At 48.4% G+C, this 15,453-nt stretch overlaps 5 protein-coding genes across 5 annotated transcripts; 2 read left to right on the forward strand and 3 right to left on the reverse strand.

Moving 5' to 3' along the window:
- Nucleotides 1-121: 121 nt before the first annotated feature.
- On the reverse strand, nucleotides 122-1,493 carry GIQ15_06503 (kinase; the record flags this gene model as incomplete). The annotated part of the gene is made up of 3 exons (XM_033553920.1): nucleotides 122-913; nucleotides 980-1,262; nucleotides 1,342-1,493. 3 exons carry the CDS (start codon nucleotides 1,491-1,493, stop codon nucleotides 122-124), a joined length of 1,227 nt encoding a protein of 408 aa, XP_033403435.1.
- Nucleotides 1,494-1,784: 291 nt separating this feature from the next.
- On the forward strand, nucleotides 1,785-6,766 carry GIQ15_06504 (ubiquitin carboxyl-terminal hydrolase 5; the record flags this gene model as incomplete). Its single annotated transcript, XM_033553921.1, has 13 exons — nucleotides 1,785-1,847; nucleotides 2,395-2,484; nucleotides 2,553-2,685; nucleotides 2,916-3,060; nucleotides 3,139-3,296; nucleotides 3,358-3,547; nucleotides 3,602-3,710; nucleotides 3,763-4,702; nucleotides 4,762-5,369; nucleotides 5,433-6,020; nucleotides 6,081-6,395; nucleotides 6,463-6,592; nucleotides 6,657-6,766. The coding sequence occupies 13 exons, from the start codon at nucleotides 1,785-1,787 to the stop codon at nucleotides 6,764-6,766; spliced, it is 3,579 nt and encodes a 1,192-aa protein (XP_033403436.1).
- Nucleotides 6,767-7,467: 701 nt separating this feature from the next.
- On the forward strand, nucleotides 7,468-9,250 carry GIQ15_06505 (erp2,4; the record flags this gene model as incomplete). Its single annotated transcript, XM_033553922.1, has 5 exons — nucleotides 7,468-7,620; nucleotides 7,726-7,914; nucleotides 8,020-8,299; nucleotides 8,700-8,761; nucleotides 8,975-9,250. 5 exons carry the CDS (start codon nucleotides 7,468-7,470, stop codon nucleotides 9,248-9,250), a joined length of 960 nt encoding a protein of 319 aa, XP_033403437.1.
- A 1,995-nt stretch (nucleotides 9,251-11,245) lies between these two features.
- Nucleotides 11,246-13,078, reverse strand: GIQ15_06506 (uncharacterized protein; the record flags this gene model as incomplete). The annotated part of the gene is made up of 2 exons (XM_033553923.1): nucleotides 11,246-12,841; nucleotides 12,929-13,078. The coding sequence occupies 2 exons, from the start codon at nucleotides 13,076-13,078 to the stop codon at nucleotides 11,246-11,248; spliced, it is 1,746 nt and encodes a 581-aa protein (XP_033403438.1).
- A 766-nt stretch (nucleotides 13,079-13,844) lies between these two features.
- GIQ15_06507 (uncharacterized protein) lies at nucleotides 13,845-14,816 on the reverse strand (the record flags this gene model as incomplete). The annotated part of the gene is made up of 1 exon (XM_033553924.1): nucleotides 13,845-14,816. One exon carries the CDS (start codon nucleotides 14,814-14,816, stop codon nucleotides 13,845-13,847), a length of 972 nt encoding a protein of 323 aa, XP_033403439.1.
- Between the last annotated feature and the right edge of the window lie 637 nt (nucleotides 14,817-15,453).

A 15,453-nucleotide genomic window follows, 5' to 3' on the forward strand; every position in this document is an offset into this window, starting at 1 on the left:
AAGTTATGCATTTGTCTGGGTGGTTGGTGTTTGGACCGTGGTTGACCAGGCTTTTGTAAGGCTTGATGAAAAAAGTTTGGAAGTATATATATAAGTGTATGGGGTGAGTGTATGGGGTGAACTATACAGCGTCAATGGCCGCTCTCTTGGACACCTGCTCGTTCTGGTTCCCAAGTCTAGAAATTTGCAGGAAGGCATCGACACCGTAGCCTTCGAGACTATGAAGTTCGAGCGTGCCCGCCCAATACTCTGCATAAACACGACTCATCGGAAGACCCATTCCAAGCCTCAGATTCGGCGGACGCGAGCTGAGCGAGTCAAGAGAATTCTCCTTGACGCCTCTGGAGACTTTTGATGGCTGGTGCGAGACCTTTAGCTCCTGCATCGTTGCAGCCATGGCGTGGATCTGGCCTAGGTTCTGCAGCCGGGTTTCCGTACGAGGCCCCTTGCAGAATGACCAGAGATACGGGAGGAGTTCTCGAGGGATGCCGCCGCCCTGGTCAGAAACGCGGATGATGACGTGCTGGGGAGCTTCACAGATGAGCACCTCGATGGGAGGAGGGGCGCCAGGACAGTCCTTGTATTTCTCGATGACGGCCTGCATGGAGTTCCGCAACAGTTCTCCCACGATGTATTCGAGATGGCTGAGTATGTAAGGGAACATGGCGCCTAGATGGCCCTGGATGGATATTTCTGGGATTTTGGCGTCCGGGCCGAGGGTCTGTCGTAGTAGATCTCGAGCCAGCTTGCCGCATCGCTCTACGACATCCTTTGCGTTGCATTTCAGGAAGACTTCACCAACGAAATCAGCGCTCAGCTCTGTACGGTCACCGGGGTCGGGGAAGTGCCATGGCGAATTAAACGTATCTGTCAGAGCAAGGTGTTGCTCTGCTATCACTCGCCGCGAGATTCTCTGCATGGAACAACTCTGAATTAGCTCTGGCCGTATCCATATGTTCATGTCTACTGATTATCTTACCGCTCGCAGCAGAGTATTCATGAACCGGTCCATGACCTCTGGCTTAACGAGGTCCTGGCATTCCAGCACACCCATAGCCAGGTTGGGAATCACGGTCAGATGCTCCTTGAGGGCGTGTCGTAGGACATCACAATATCTATCATTGTCTTCTATCGTCTTTATCTCGGGCACCGTCCGGAAGCGTTCAAACGCCTTGTAGTATAGCTCGTAGACGTAGGAGAGGTGCGGGTTGGTCACGACGACATACGGCAGCTTCTGCATATCACGAAGACGGTGTGCGATCCTATCGAAGCCGTCAGTTATCTGTCTATATTTCGAGGTATCACTTCGAGACATCAACGTATACTCGCGGGGTATCTAACCTGGTGGGCAGCTCCGTCCGCACGTAGTTTGCCGAGCTGATCAGCCTGTTCTCGGTGAGCGTACGGCCAAAGAAGGTCAACTGGCGCAGACTGATAGGCCGGACGTCTCGTTCAACCCAACTGCCATCGTATTCAGCGTCAGTCTCCTGCATGTCTCTGCATCTCTCTCAGCCAGCCCGCAGGTACAGCCCTTACTCATCAAGAACAGATCCTGGCCGCCACGGCGGAGGTCTGTAGCTGTCTGCAGACAGACAGCGCACTTGCTGGCGGCATCTCAGGCGAATGCTCTGCCTGCATCGGCTCGACTGGCTTAGCAGCATGCCGGCGGTGCCATTCACGAGCGCAGCGCAGGCCTTGCAGAGGGTGACTGGGCCAGCTCGGAGCTGAAGGACGCCTGGATGCCGGAATGGAGGACTTTACAACTCATGGTTCACAGTCGAGGCATGTCGAGCGCAGTAGATGTCGCGGAGGAAGAAGAGAGCGAGGAGGAAGAAGTGAAGATGTTGGTGAGAATCTTCACTGGGATCTTCTACTAGTTTATTTACAGCCGGTCTCGGAGCTGAAACGCACTACAACAGATACGATATAGATACAGATATACAGATAGATATAGATAGATAGATAGAGATAGAGATGGATAGAGATACAGAGTATGGTAGATATGTATACAAAGATAGGTATGTGTTAGATATGTATAGGTATGTCTAGGTGTCTAGAGAGTCATGTAAGAAGAAATGTGCACATAAGAGCTCATGATAGGCTAGAGTGAGACTTCATGAGCAGCTATCCAGATGTTATCACTGACATATATAAAGAATGAAGAATATAGAATGTAGAATGAAGAATATAGAATGTAGAATGAAGAATGTAGAATATAGAATGTAGAATGTAGAATGTATAGAGATGTGGTCTGGTTATATAAAACTTACAAACTATTTTGCCTGCCAACTCTCCACCACCAACATCCTCAACTGCGACCAGAGAGCTCCCAGCACCCAGCTGTCCCTCCTGGCCTCCTCTTCTCTCGCCCTCTCAGACTGTTAGACCGTCCAGCTGCCAGTCCGCCACGGCCGCCAGCCAGCGCCCGATAAGAGAAGCACAGTTTGTACCGGTCAAACGGGCGTCTTTGAGCTCATGGACCATGTAGGTCGCCCTCGGCTGTTGCGCCGCTGGAAGCAAACCCAGGCTGATCACCGCGCCTTGAGTTACAGGTTAATGATGCTGATACAATGGTCGATGACTACGAACAGTTCGATAGCAATGACCGGACAGACGTGGTCGTCGTGTCGCCCGCCGGCTCGACCTCGAACGATGTAGACATGGAGAAGCCGCTCGCCAACGACTGTATGGCCTCCCGATGACTCCAGCTATTGCTTCAAAGACTCCTCCTCGCACATCTGCCTGTCTCTATCTGCTTCCCTCGAGCTCCGCCATACAGCCCCTCCCCCTCATTTTCCGTCGAGAGTCCAGCATTTCCCAGTGCCAAGATCAAAAAGACCTTTCCTCTCCCACCGCACCGTTGCATGATGGTCGATAAGATGGGCTCTATGCTAACGCATGCCGCGTGTTCACAGATGAGGCGATGATGGCGAAGGTCCTTCCCGCGGACCCAGACCTGGAAACCGAAGCTGAGACCCATCACACATGGCATATCAAGAACTGGTCGAAGCTACCGCGGAGAGAACATGGACCGAAGTTTGAATGTGCTGGTGCTCCCTGGTATGTTCCGAGATATGATGCTTTATAGCGGTATATACCGGTGGCGGGGACTTGATCTTTTTTTTAACTGGTGGTTAGGAGAATACTATTCTTCCCGTTCGGCAACCAGGTAGAGCATGCCTCGTTTTACCTCGAACACGGCTGGGAGGATAATGCGCCAGAAGACTGGTATGCTTGCGTACAGTTTTCTCTGGTTCTATGGAACCCAAACCACCCAGATATATACATCGCGAACAGTATGGATATCCTGCGGTCTCCCCCCAAGCGTACGAGTGTGGCTGGCTAACTCGGCTGTAGGAGCGTCTCACCGGTTTAATGCCGACGAGTCAGATTGGGGCTTCACCCGATTCTGTGAGTTACGAAGGTTGTTCCAGATGGCCCATGATGACAGAGGTGTGCCGCTCGTGGAGAATCAAGAGGCTTGTCTCACGACATATATGCGAGTTGTGAAGGACCCGACAGGTGTTCTATGGCACAGTTTCCAAAAGTATGGACCTCACCGTAAAAACATGAAGATACTATGAGAGCTAATAAGCCATAGCTATAATTCCAAGAAGGAGACTGGTATGGTTGGCCTTAGGAACCAGGGTGCAACCTGCTATCTCAACTCCCTTCTCCAGTCTTTGTTTTTTACAAATGCATTCCGAAAGGTAAGCCGAGATCTTCTCCGCGGAAGTAGAATCAATCTAAACGGAAGGACAGGCCGTATACCAGATCCCCACGGATGATGAAGCAAGCAAGAAGAACTGTGCTTGGACGCTTCAGCGTTTATTCTACTCACTCCAGACGTGTGACACCCCCGTTGGAACTTCCGAGCTCACAGAGTCCTTTGGATGGAAATCCAGGGTAATCTTTGAACAGCAGGACGTCCAGGAACTGTCTCGTTTATTAATGGAAAAGTTGGAGGAACATATGAAAGGCACACCGGCAGAGCTAGCACTCCCAAACCTTTTCGTGGGTAAGACGAAAACTTACATCTCCTGCATCAACGTTGACTATGAATCATCGCGGATAGAAGACTTCTGGGATATACAGTTGAGCGTCAAAGGGAACAAGACGTTAGACGATAGTTTTAGGTCTTACATCAACGTTGAGATTATGGACGGAGAGAATAAGTACGATGCGGGATCTCCTCATGGCCTACAGGATGCTAGAAAGGGAGTCATATTCGAAAGCTTCCCGCCTGTCTTGCATCTGCATCTGCAACGATACGAGTATGATTTTAACCGTGATGCCATGATGAAAATCAACGACCGACATGAGTTTCCTGAGGAGTTTGATGCGGCGCCCTATCTTTCAGCGGATGCAGATATGTCTGAGCCCTGGGAGTATAAACTTTTCGGTGTCCTTGTTCATAGCGGCGACCTTAACGCTGGCCATTACTATGCTTTCTTACGCCCAACGAAAGACGGCCACTTCTATAAATTCGACGACGATAAGGTGATTAGAGCGACCACCAAGGAGACTCTAGAAGAGAATTTCGGAGGAGAGTATGCCAACGGAGGAGGTGTGCGTCAACCTTATACCAGAAACTATTCGACCAAACGTTCGATGAACGCATACATGTTGGTATATATCCGGAAATCCAGAATTAACGATGTACTCGTCGACGTTGTCAACGAAGATGTACCCGTCCACCTTGGTAAGACACAGCTTTCTCCCTGGAGTTGGTTGTGGCGACTCAACTAACGGATTATACAGCGAAACAAGTTGATGAAGAGCGTGCCGAGGCCGTTAGAAGGAAGAAAGAGCGTGAAGAGCAGCATCTTTATATAAACATCGGCGTTATATCGGACGAGTCGTTTAAACATCACCATGGCTTTGATTTGACGAGCACTGATCTTGATCCGGACGATCCCGCGCTTCCTACACCCTACCGTGTCCGTCGCAATATGACATGCGCTCAGTTTGCCAACCTAGTAGCAGAAGATAGGGGGTTGGACCCTGAACGAATACGTCTATGGGCTATGGTCAATCGCCAGAACAAAACTATTCGCCCAGATCAGCCTCTACGAGAACCGGATGACACAGTGGAAGACGCCGCACAGAAGCAATCTTCAAGAGGCGCTCCGTTCCGAGTATATCTTGAGATCGGGGAACCTGGGGAAAACGGAAAGGTGACCTGGCCCGAAACGCAAGGGCCGAACGCCTCTGTGCTCGTCATATTGAAACACTTTGATGCTGCAACTCAAACGCTGTCTGGTGTGGGCCACGTATTCGTCAAAAAGCAATCCAGAGTATCAGAGCTGGCTGGTCCTATACTTGACATAATGAAATGGCCGCCTGGAACATCGTTTTCGCTATACGAGGTATTTATCATTCTATCTTCCAATCAATAATCACAGGGCGGTTTTCTAACATAGGAACTCTAGGAAATCAAACCTGCAATGATTGACCAGCTAAAACCCAAGCAAACATTCCAGGCCTCAGAAATTCAGGATGGCGACGTAATATGTTTTCAACGAACACAAAGCGACGCAGAGTATGACATCTCACATTCAACGCAGCTCATGGCCGCTGCTGACCTCAATTCAAATAGACTCGGACCCAGCGTTATCTACAAAGACGCAAGACAGTACTACGACTACCTACTCAACCGCGTAATGATAAAGTTTGCCCCTGTCAAAGCCGAATCCGAAGATGCAACGTTCACCCTAGCCCTCAGCCGCAAGATGAATTACGAACAATTCTCTACTAAAGTTGGCGAACACCTAAAAGTCGACCCGACACACCTCCGATTCGCCCCTGTTGCCACTAACACTGGAAACCCCAAACCATTCATTAGACGAAATGTCGGTCAAACCCTCTCTCAGATTCTTCATACACAGTATTCTGCGTATGGAAACTCTGGGCAGAGGAGCGATGCGTTGTATTATGAGATTCTAGGAACCAGCCTGAGTGAATATGAGACTAAGAAACTGGTGAAAATCACCTGGCTCCCCGAAGGGATCATCAAGGAGGTTTGTCTAATTCGACTGCCCTAATTATATTAATATAATCACTGACGCTTATTATCTTAGCAACCTCATGAGCTACTGGTACCAAAGCAGGGTAATGTCACCGACATCCTTCAGGGTCTACAGCAGAAAGCTGGTCTAGATGACGAAACCATGGCCAACGTCCGCGTCTTCGAAGCACATTACGGCAAAATGCAGAAGGAACTGACAGATAAATTTTCCGTTGCTGGAATTATGGACTCTATTTCCTTATACGCCGAGCCTATCCCAGAAGACGAACGGAATATGGAAGAAGGGGATTTCAGGATAAACGCGTTCAACTTTGATAAGGAGCCGAACAGAGAACACGGCATACCCTTCAAGTTTGTAGTGAAACCAGTATGTACCTGCTAAAACTGATTCTGGAAAAGCCATCCACTTGAGTTAACGACTAACACACTTGCAGGGCGAAAAATTCGTTGATACCAAGGAGCGTCTCTCTAAGAGAACAGGTATCAGAGGCAAACAATTTGAGAAGATCAAGTTTGCAATCGTATCTCGTGCCATGTATTCGAACCCGACATATTTGGAAGATGGTATGAATTATTCACCATGAGATAGGCCCCTAACGGTACGAAAAGGCTAACACTTATTTCTTAGACGACATTCTTGCCGAACTCGTCGGCGACTCCGATAGCCAACTTGGACTTAACCATGTAAATAAAAACCGCAATTTCTTAACCAAGAGCGACAATATCTTCATTCGATAGATACCCCGGCAGCTTTCGTCCGTGCCCTTCTAAACGGCACCGCAAGAGTCGACTCTCTATAGCATGGCCCATTTAAAGCCAGCGCTTCGTACCATCACGCGACAACACGATACCTTCAGCGCTTATAAATGACTTCCGTGACGCAAAAACCAGACAAGGGAAAAAAGGGGGGGGGGAAACGTTCCTCAAAGATTTCAGGATTTTTCGCATATTTTGCTTTACCATGTTCTTTTTCATGTTATCTTTCTATCTGCACACCCGATCTTGTTACTGATCTTCCTGCCGAACCCCGTCTTATACTTATCTTCTATTAACTGTTTTTTTAAATGGGCGGTGTTTGGTTGGCGGTGAATGATGCGTTTTTTTGACTCCGGGTGTTTTAACCCACACACAGTAAGGGGCCAGTTGTAAGCTATCAGGAAAGACTAAAGGTCTCTAGCTAGATGATTCCCTTTTTACGGAACGCTCCGTCAAATAGCATAGGAGTGCGATGTTGCTGCTCTTCCTTTTCCAACTGTTACATACTTCTTTCTCCCCCTGAAGGCGAGGTGCAAACAGAGCAAACAACACACTAAGGTGTCAACATCGCAAGCTCGAACGCATCGAATCCCCTTGGAACATCGAAAATTAGAAGCAGGCCTCGACGACGGTTTGCTATCACGGTTCACGGTACATCTCTTGTCCTTTGCTTGCAAGGCATAATGCGGTTCCAAGCTATCGCGGTATGGCTCTTTGCCTGGGCGGTTTCGTCGGTCTACGGGACTGCTTTGACCTACAGACTCGATGCTGCCGAGAAGGCCTGCTTTTACTCCTGGATCGATAAACCCCCAGCCAAAATCGCTTTTTACTTCGCTGTAAGTTAATTGTTCTGCTTGGATGGTTGGTGAAGGGCTGGAAGCAAAGACATGGCTGTCTTGTTTGATCTCTCTACTGATCTTGCGGTTTATGTGGGTGTCTAGGTCCAATCTGGTGGCTCGTTCGATATCGATTTCTCCGTCTATGGCCCAGGAGAGAGACTGGTTATGGATGGAACTAAGGAGAGACAGGGAGATTTTGTCTTTACCGCCCAGTCCGTCGGAGAATATCGCTTCTGCTTCAATAACGAGATGTCAACCTTCGCTGAGAAGACCGTGGACTTTGAGATTGCTGTTAGTCCTTCCGTTTCGCTTGAAAGGATATGAACATCAATTGAACCTGCCGAAACTTTCCTTATCTGACACACCGTACTAATATTTTTATGTTATGCATGGCAGGTTGAGAACGAGGAACGAACCCAGCTACCCTCGAAACCGGGCACCTCCCCTGAGCAGGCGTCGGCGGTGGAAGAGACCATCTTCAGATTAGGTGGCCAACTGTCTACAATCAGCCGAAACCAGAAGTATTTCCGCACTCGTGAGAACAGGAATTTCAGCACCGTGCGGAGCACGGAGAAGAGGATATTCAACTTCAGCGTTATCGAAAGTTTGATGATGATTTCGATGGCTGGCCTTCAGGTGTTTATTGTCAGGTTCTTTTTCCAGGGCGCTAGGAAAGGTATGGATGAACGAATGGGCCCCGGTCTTAGTCGCTTCGGCTTGCTTTGGGCCCATGCGACCCCTCTTCCCCCTTGCTTTGCGTTAACGGGTTGCCAACATATACTAACGGGGCCACTAGGTTACGTATAATCGATTAACGACGATGATTCTTATTGATAATTTGTATTTTCTTTGATATATGTTCCTTCTTGTTCCTACGACTTTCCTACCTTCTTAGATACTGATGACATATGAGCATCTAATCCCTAAAAAATTATTAGTTTACAACATGGTTCAACAGTCAAAAGATCAATATTAGGCACATTTCTGTTTGACAAAACTTCGACCACCGGACGTCTGGCATCTCAAAATGGACCTGCGTGTTCCCTGCGCTGTGGCACCTATAACTCGGATTCTAGTGGCGACATCTTGCACCACTGCAAGGGAGAACACGGGTGGGAACCAGGAGCGGTTTTCTCCTGTAAGTACTGACGGGAAAGCCAAATGCTTCTATGACCACGATCCGCCTTGAGCGTGTAGCTGAATATCGATCTCAACGAAGATCGACGAGAGAAGCTACTTACTTATTTACCACGTGGCAATCCAAGCCAGGCACGTCATTGTTCTCCCTTCGTTGAATATCAAATATTGAACTGCCGTAGTCACTAGTCACTAATCTACAGTGTTCGCACAGGTAGCGTTTCGAGCAGACAGCAGATCTATAGCAGGGGAAGGAAAAGTTGGCCGAACCCACAGATCATCGTTCCCTGCAGCTCTCGCTCCGAGTTATGTCCGTATCGTCCGTTTCGAGGGTACAAGCAAAGATGTCATCGCTACCTCCACTTCCGGCCTGGTTCTTCGTACTATCCTGGCCATGGCGTTCGTCGCTCCAGTTAAACCCGGACGGAACACATCCATCAATGTGCTTGAGGTCGATCAAATCCGCCACTTGGTCGAGCCCAAATACTAGAGCTTATGCGAGATCTTCCCAGATCGCGATCGGACTTGAGGTTATCCTTTTACCTTTCCAAGCCTAAGGGTCTACTCCGTACTTCGTACAGATGTAGCAAAAGGCAAAACATGTCATGGTTAGACATATATTTATTACGGTTAGAGTTCTCAAGCCGACGCTAACTTGTCCGTACTGGTGTTTTAAACGCTGCCCTTATGGGGATTCTCAACCTTGGCTCCAGAGGATCCAATACTTCCCATGCGTTGTGACGACATACCTCTGACATTATGTCCATGCACTTCCCGGGGGGGCTATCATGCTGTGCTACTGTGAATATCTGAGCTCGCGGTGGCATTCCACAATCAGTCTCCATCCTAGGACCTGCTTTTCACTACTCCGATGACCCGTTTTTGAGCCTGGCAAGTCCGTATCTATTGGCCAACACGGTGGCAGCGCCTGATATTACTCCCCGCCCCAAGTCCGATTCTAATCTTTGGGCTCGTACGGCGATATAACTGCGAATGTTTGGCATTCTATACTGATAGCTGTTCCTGTATGACGCAATTGCGCCTCATCCCGGTGTCAGGCTTGACGATGCCCCTTATCGTGATGTGAACACGGCCGATTGATCCCTCGACACTACTTACGGAGTACAAGGGGCTTGTTTTGTCTTGAAGCTCCAATCTATATATTACGATCGAGAGAACTTCATCTATTCTGTCTGCTTTCCCTTCTCCCTCGTGAGATATCCCGCTCGATATCACCACTACTATCCTTCCCGTCCGTCTCTGGATAACATTTTAAACGGCTACTGCTTTGTGGCTGGATGACCGTTGCGACTTGGTAAATTGCAAAAACACCTTTCTTTCTTTCTTTCTTTCCTTTGTTCTATTGCATTACCTTATTTTTTTTCAAGCTTCCCCCAAAGGAGTATGAAAAAATAAGTCACGGCCTTAAAGCACTGTTTTCTCCATATACAAACCACCTCAGCTCTATTCTATCCTCAGAGGCATAGATCCACGGTGCATTCCCTGAATAGATCTCTCATCTCACAATTTTTTTTCAATAGGTCAAGATTAGACTTACAACGATTAGCGAAATGGATGACACGCTTGCTCCGGCTAAATCGATGAGCTCTTCGAGAGGCCGTCGAGATACCCTAACCTCCTACACGCAAATAATGCACGAGCATACTCAAAGACAGATGGAAGAGCTGCGGGCTTCAGAGTCGCCTTCAGCAGTGAAGGAAGGAAAGAAGCGGGAAGATAGTGACGTCACAAAGCACGATAGTAGTCCTTCTAGCAATGGGCTTCCGCCGTCCATTAAGAGACACGATTATGCGCTGGACAACATGAAGGGCAAAACTCGGGACAACCGCACTGATTCATGAGTATGGTATGATATGGTATGCGAAGGGCAATCTCTATTCGTGGATCAAAGAGTATAAACGCTAATTAATATCAACGTCACTTCAAGAGTCGACAATATCCCTACCATCGCTGTTCATGCCTGGCGCATTCTTCGCCTAGATACGGCATAGAACCCCTTCTGCGAGGCAGGATACCCTGTATCCCGGCAAGAGACTTTCTTTCCCTTCGACGACAGCTCTACGAATGCATTCTTTGGTCAAAAATAATTTTTGAAGTTTCAACGTGAAAAGAGATACAAATCTCTTGGACTAATTCGCTCTACATCGCCCAAAGTCAACCCTGCCCTCCCCCTGACCATATTTACACATCCATCCCTTTTTGGCCCTTAGCGTTTCGTCTTACGTTCATCCAAAGGCAATTATTCTGACTGCCACCCGGATAGGCTTCTGTCTCCCATACAGGTATGTTGAGAGAGTGTCTTTCCTAAAATGTATAGCATTTGTTCCATATTATAGAGAGGTGTATTTGCACGATGGTATAAAACTGTTCCTTCGTGCATACGGCTACTTAAAGCCTCTCCCTGAAATCGTACAGTGATCATAATAGTAATACAACGGCTATCTTCATCTAGTCATGTAAGTCGTCATGACCAGCCACCCTGGTTCCATCCTCCCATAGTATTAGGGCCCGAGTTTGGGTTTCTTCGGTACATCTGTCCCTGCTGACCCTGCTGGCCCTGCTGACCCTGTTGCTGGTTGGGATGTGGTGGATTAAAATGATAGCTCCCCCCCTGTTGATGAGGCTGGGGGATAAATTGATGTCCACCCATAGGCGGTTGCTGGAAAGGCGGAGGAAATGGTGGCATAATCATGTTCATACCCATGTTCATCGCCATATTCATATTTGGCGGGAAGGGACCTCCACCCGCTGCGGAGACCCCTGGTGGTGGCGGTGGCGGTGGCCAGGACCCATGACAGTTTGGTGGTCGAGCAGCAGGCGTGAACATTGTTGGCTGGGCGGGGTTAATGGGTAACATGCCTAGTTGCTGTACACCAGAAAATGGGAATTGTGGATTGGGATATTGTACTTGGGTTTGATTTGTGAGTTGCGGGGCGGGAGGAACGTTACCCTGAGATAACGAAGCCTTCGGTGAATAAGACAATGACCTAGATGCTGAACGACCAGTTCTAGATTGACGAGGTGAGCCAGAGCGGGACCGTCGACGTCCTCGAGACATCGACGAGCTTGGGGAGCTCGAGCGGCCTCGCCCGTCCTCGCTCATACTATCACTATATCGTCGTCTCTTACTGGCCGAACGGTGCAGGCTAACGCTTCGACTTGCACTCCGGCTCCTACTGCGAGCCTTGCCATGCTTTCGTTGTTTCATGTTATGACAAAACTCTCGCGACCAGCCGTAATATGTACCACTCTCAATTGACTTTCCAGTCGTGTCGATGCGCGTAATAGTTTGGCCAAGCTCATCAACGTCTACTATAGTAACATCATGAGACTCGTTATCGTTGGTATTATAAATTCTGTCGACATCGTTTAAAAGGGATTTCACTGCTTTGACAAGGGACTCGTCAGCGGGGCCAGCGACGAATTGAAGAGGCCGTAATGATTGCGGTCGAATTGCAATAGGAGAGTCTGGAATAATATGCGGCAACATGTTTCCCGCGGGTAACTCATGATATGGCGCATTGGGGTCACCGTGCGTTGCTGGCATCATGTACGGTAGGGTTCGTGTGTCTGTTTTCTTCTGTCCACCCAGGTTATCCACGTCCGCGGGAGTCTTCTCCCCCATAAACTCGAAGCTCTCTACCGCTTCACGTAATTTCTTCATGTATTCGGCGCCGTAATATGCGTTATCTTCCCATAGCCCCAGAAGGTCCCCGACACGTTTGCGGTGCTTTGGGTTCCGATCACGGCTATAGCTCCCAGCAAGGCCAAAAAGTTCAGTCAAGTATGGCCGCAATGACTCTGCAATTGTTGTAAATGCAGAAGCGGATGCGTGATCGTGGTATTTCGTATGGTGAAGTAAATCATTGAGTAGGTAGAGAATATGTAATGTCTTTCTTTTCGAGGAAGCTGGGGCCCTGCTACCGCCTCCAGTTCGGGTCTGCTTGTTATCCGCGGAGGTGTGTTGCAGCGAACCTGCAAGCGCAACGAAGTATTTGCCCAGTCCTCCCACCCGTGCGGCCGAAGGGGCAACATTCTTTAGAAGCCATGATTTGCATATCTGGAGTGAAAAATCCCGAGGTGTAACGATTTAGTAAACTTGGATTTCCCCACTCTGACGACGCAAGGAGCTTGAAATTGCCCAAACCTGGATGTGTGCTGGTGAGCAATGCGACAGCATCGCGTCGAGCTCATTGTGAAAGCGTGATATCTCTTCTCCCGGGACCGATGATGGATCAGGCCGTAGAAGGCCCGCGGAAAAAGACGCCTTGGCTACTGCGATCTGATGCGAGTTCATCGTGGCCACAGTCTGCGTCAGCCCAAGGACGTTCGATACCTGCGCAGGATATAGTAAACGGGAGACGCTCGATTGCTGGATGTTTCTCCCTTTCACACGGCTTTTTGATGCCAAGACCGAGATCGATCGTTTGTCACGTGATAACTCTATGTTATCTTCGGCTTCTACTTCGTACACTTCATAGCATCACGATAATACAATTAACAGTTCTCTACGTCATAAAGTTAATGGAGATATGGATGTCTTTATTGAAAGATAAACTATACACAGGTCCCTACTAAAAGAACTCAAGGGACTTGAGCTTCTGCCTTTATACGTATCCCCACAGTGGAAAAAGGGGTATTTTCTGAACGTCTATGAAACGGTTATTCACTCTGCCAGCATAGGAAGAGGTCGTGGAAACTGCTGATTGTGTCGATAAAATTTTCTTAAGACTGTGCTTTCTATCCGAATCATCGGGGCCCGAACTGCGTGTCCTTTCTAGTTGCAGCCTGCTGAAGAACTTGTCGGGTTACGTGCTGCTGGAGTCTTCGGAGCTCCCATGTCGGCGGGTGTCGCTAGTTGGAAGACGCGTTAGGCGGCCAGACGACTCTTCCTCCTTAGTAAAATTCGACATATATGCGAGGAAGTGTCCCTCTTTTGGTGATGCGACCTCTAAAGGATCTGAAAACTGAGTTCCTTGGTTGGGAAAATTCCTTCAAAGAATTGTCGGTTGTGTTATTACGTGGTATGGCAATTTCCACGCTCAAGTAATAACACCAGGTTATCAAGCTTTTACCGATTTGGATTCAACTCCGTCGATAAAACGAACTGGTAGATCGAGGAGGGTCTTATCAGCAAGCTCCGCCAGTATTTCGCTGCTTGTCTGTATGTATTTTACCCGGAATGCGGACCATAGACCAGGGCTGGAGGTTGGTCGCGGATAGAATGGGTCATTTTTGAAGAACGCCCTTACTGCTTGCTCGACTCCCTCAATATCGAATGAGATTTCATTACAGCAGTCGAAAGCCAAAATCCACATTACATGATCTCCAAGAATGTTGGATATTATTGCTGGTTTCTTGCCGTTTTTTCGAGGTGGTGCGAGAACAAACTCAACATCGTTGGCATCCATCATTCCAAACCAATGAAGTATGGCTAGAGTTTCAGCCATCAGCTCGGAATAGATAACGAGGTCAGTGAGTGGTATTTCGAGGTCCTCCATCTGATCAAGATGCAGTGGGAAGTTTCGGAGTGAGAAAGCCGTAAACCCCGATTTCGGTCTCTTGGAGTTATAACGATGTCTGCCGAGATATGGTCTTATTAGGCAGTCCCGGTTGGCGTCGCTGTCCTTGATTTGTGATACCAGTCGCGCCGGGCAAAATTTGTCAATGAGGATCTCCCTCGTTTGTTGCCCAACAGGTGGAATGCGGTCGGATCGAAGCGTGTTGCACGGAGCGTAGCCATCTGGGAACCTCTCCAGGTTTTCGGACCACCAACTATCATCGGGTTTCATAAATTGGTGGCACCTCGGAATAGACACATGGAGTGGCCGGGAGATGTTGGCTTGTTCATATAGCTCCATAGCGTGGAGCACAAGCTTATGCATCTCGTACTCCTTTTCGAGGGACCGTCCTGGACCCCCATCCTCGCGTTTGAAGGCGTACTCTTGCGCAGGTGGATGGTTGAGCTCTAGAGCCCACACAGTGCCGCAGAACCCAGCACCTATTCGACGGAAAGCAGCCTTTTTGAGTTGCATCTCAAGGGGTATCAATAGTAATTGTTATAAGGTACCGTTGATAAGTTGTGAAAATATAATATTGTTGTCATACTGAAGGAAGCTGGGAGAGTGAGGCCAGCGACGGATTACTTATACCATTGAGTGACTCATTGCGACCCAGAGATATCAGCATTCCTAACCAGGGATCCAGGTACGGTGCTAATGGTAGCTGCGTCATACTGACATTAACTGGTTGCCCAGTCCCAGAACCGATATAGCGACGTCTCTATGAAACACAGCTGAATAGCAACGGAATGCTATAAAATCTGGAATGCTACAGAAAGGTGCGCAAAGTACGCGTAAAGAGAGGAATGATGATGATATTCAGGCTTATAGGCCATTTAGGGCCTCTATTTGTATGTATGGGTGAGGAGTATGTGGTAGTATTTGGTCACGTGATGCGATATCAACCGGGAAACGATATAAAAAGATTTAAGGTCTTCAGCCTTTGATTGGTCCGTAGAACGCGCTATGACTAACTCTAAAATCGACTTCATGTAACGTGACTTTGTCTCTATTGATACCTGCCTTATATCTATTTGCTTTGTTGATATCAGCCTGCTCTATTGATATCTGCCTCTGTATTCCTTAGGTACAACCAGATAATAGATAATTC

This window comes from Arthroderma uncinatum, assembly GCF_011692745.1.
Source record: "Arthroderma uncinatum strain CBS 119779 chromosome Unknown scaffold5, whole genome shotgun sequence".
NCBI lineage: Eukaryota > Fungi > Ascomycota > Eurotiomycetes > Onygenales > Arthrodermataceae > Arthroderma > Arthroderma uncinatum.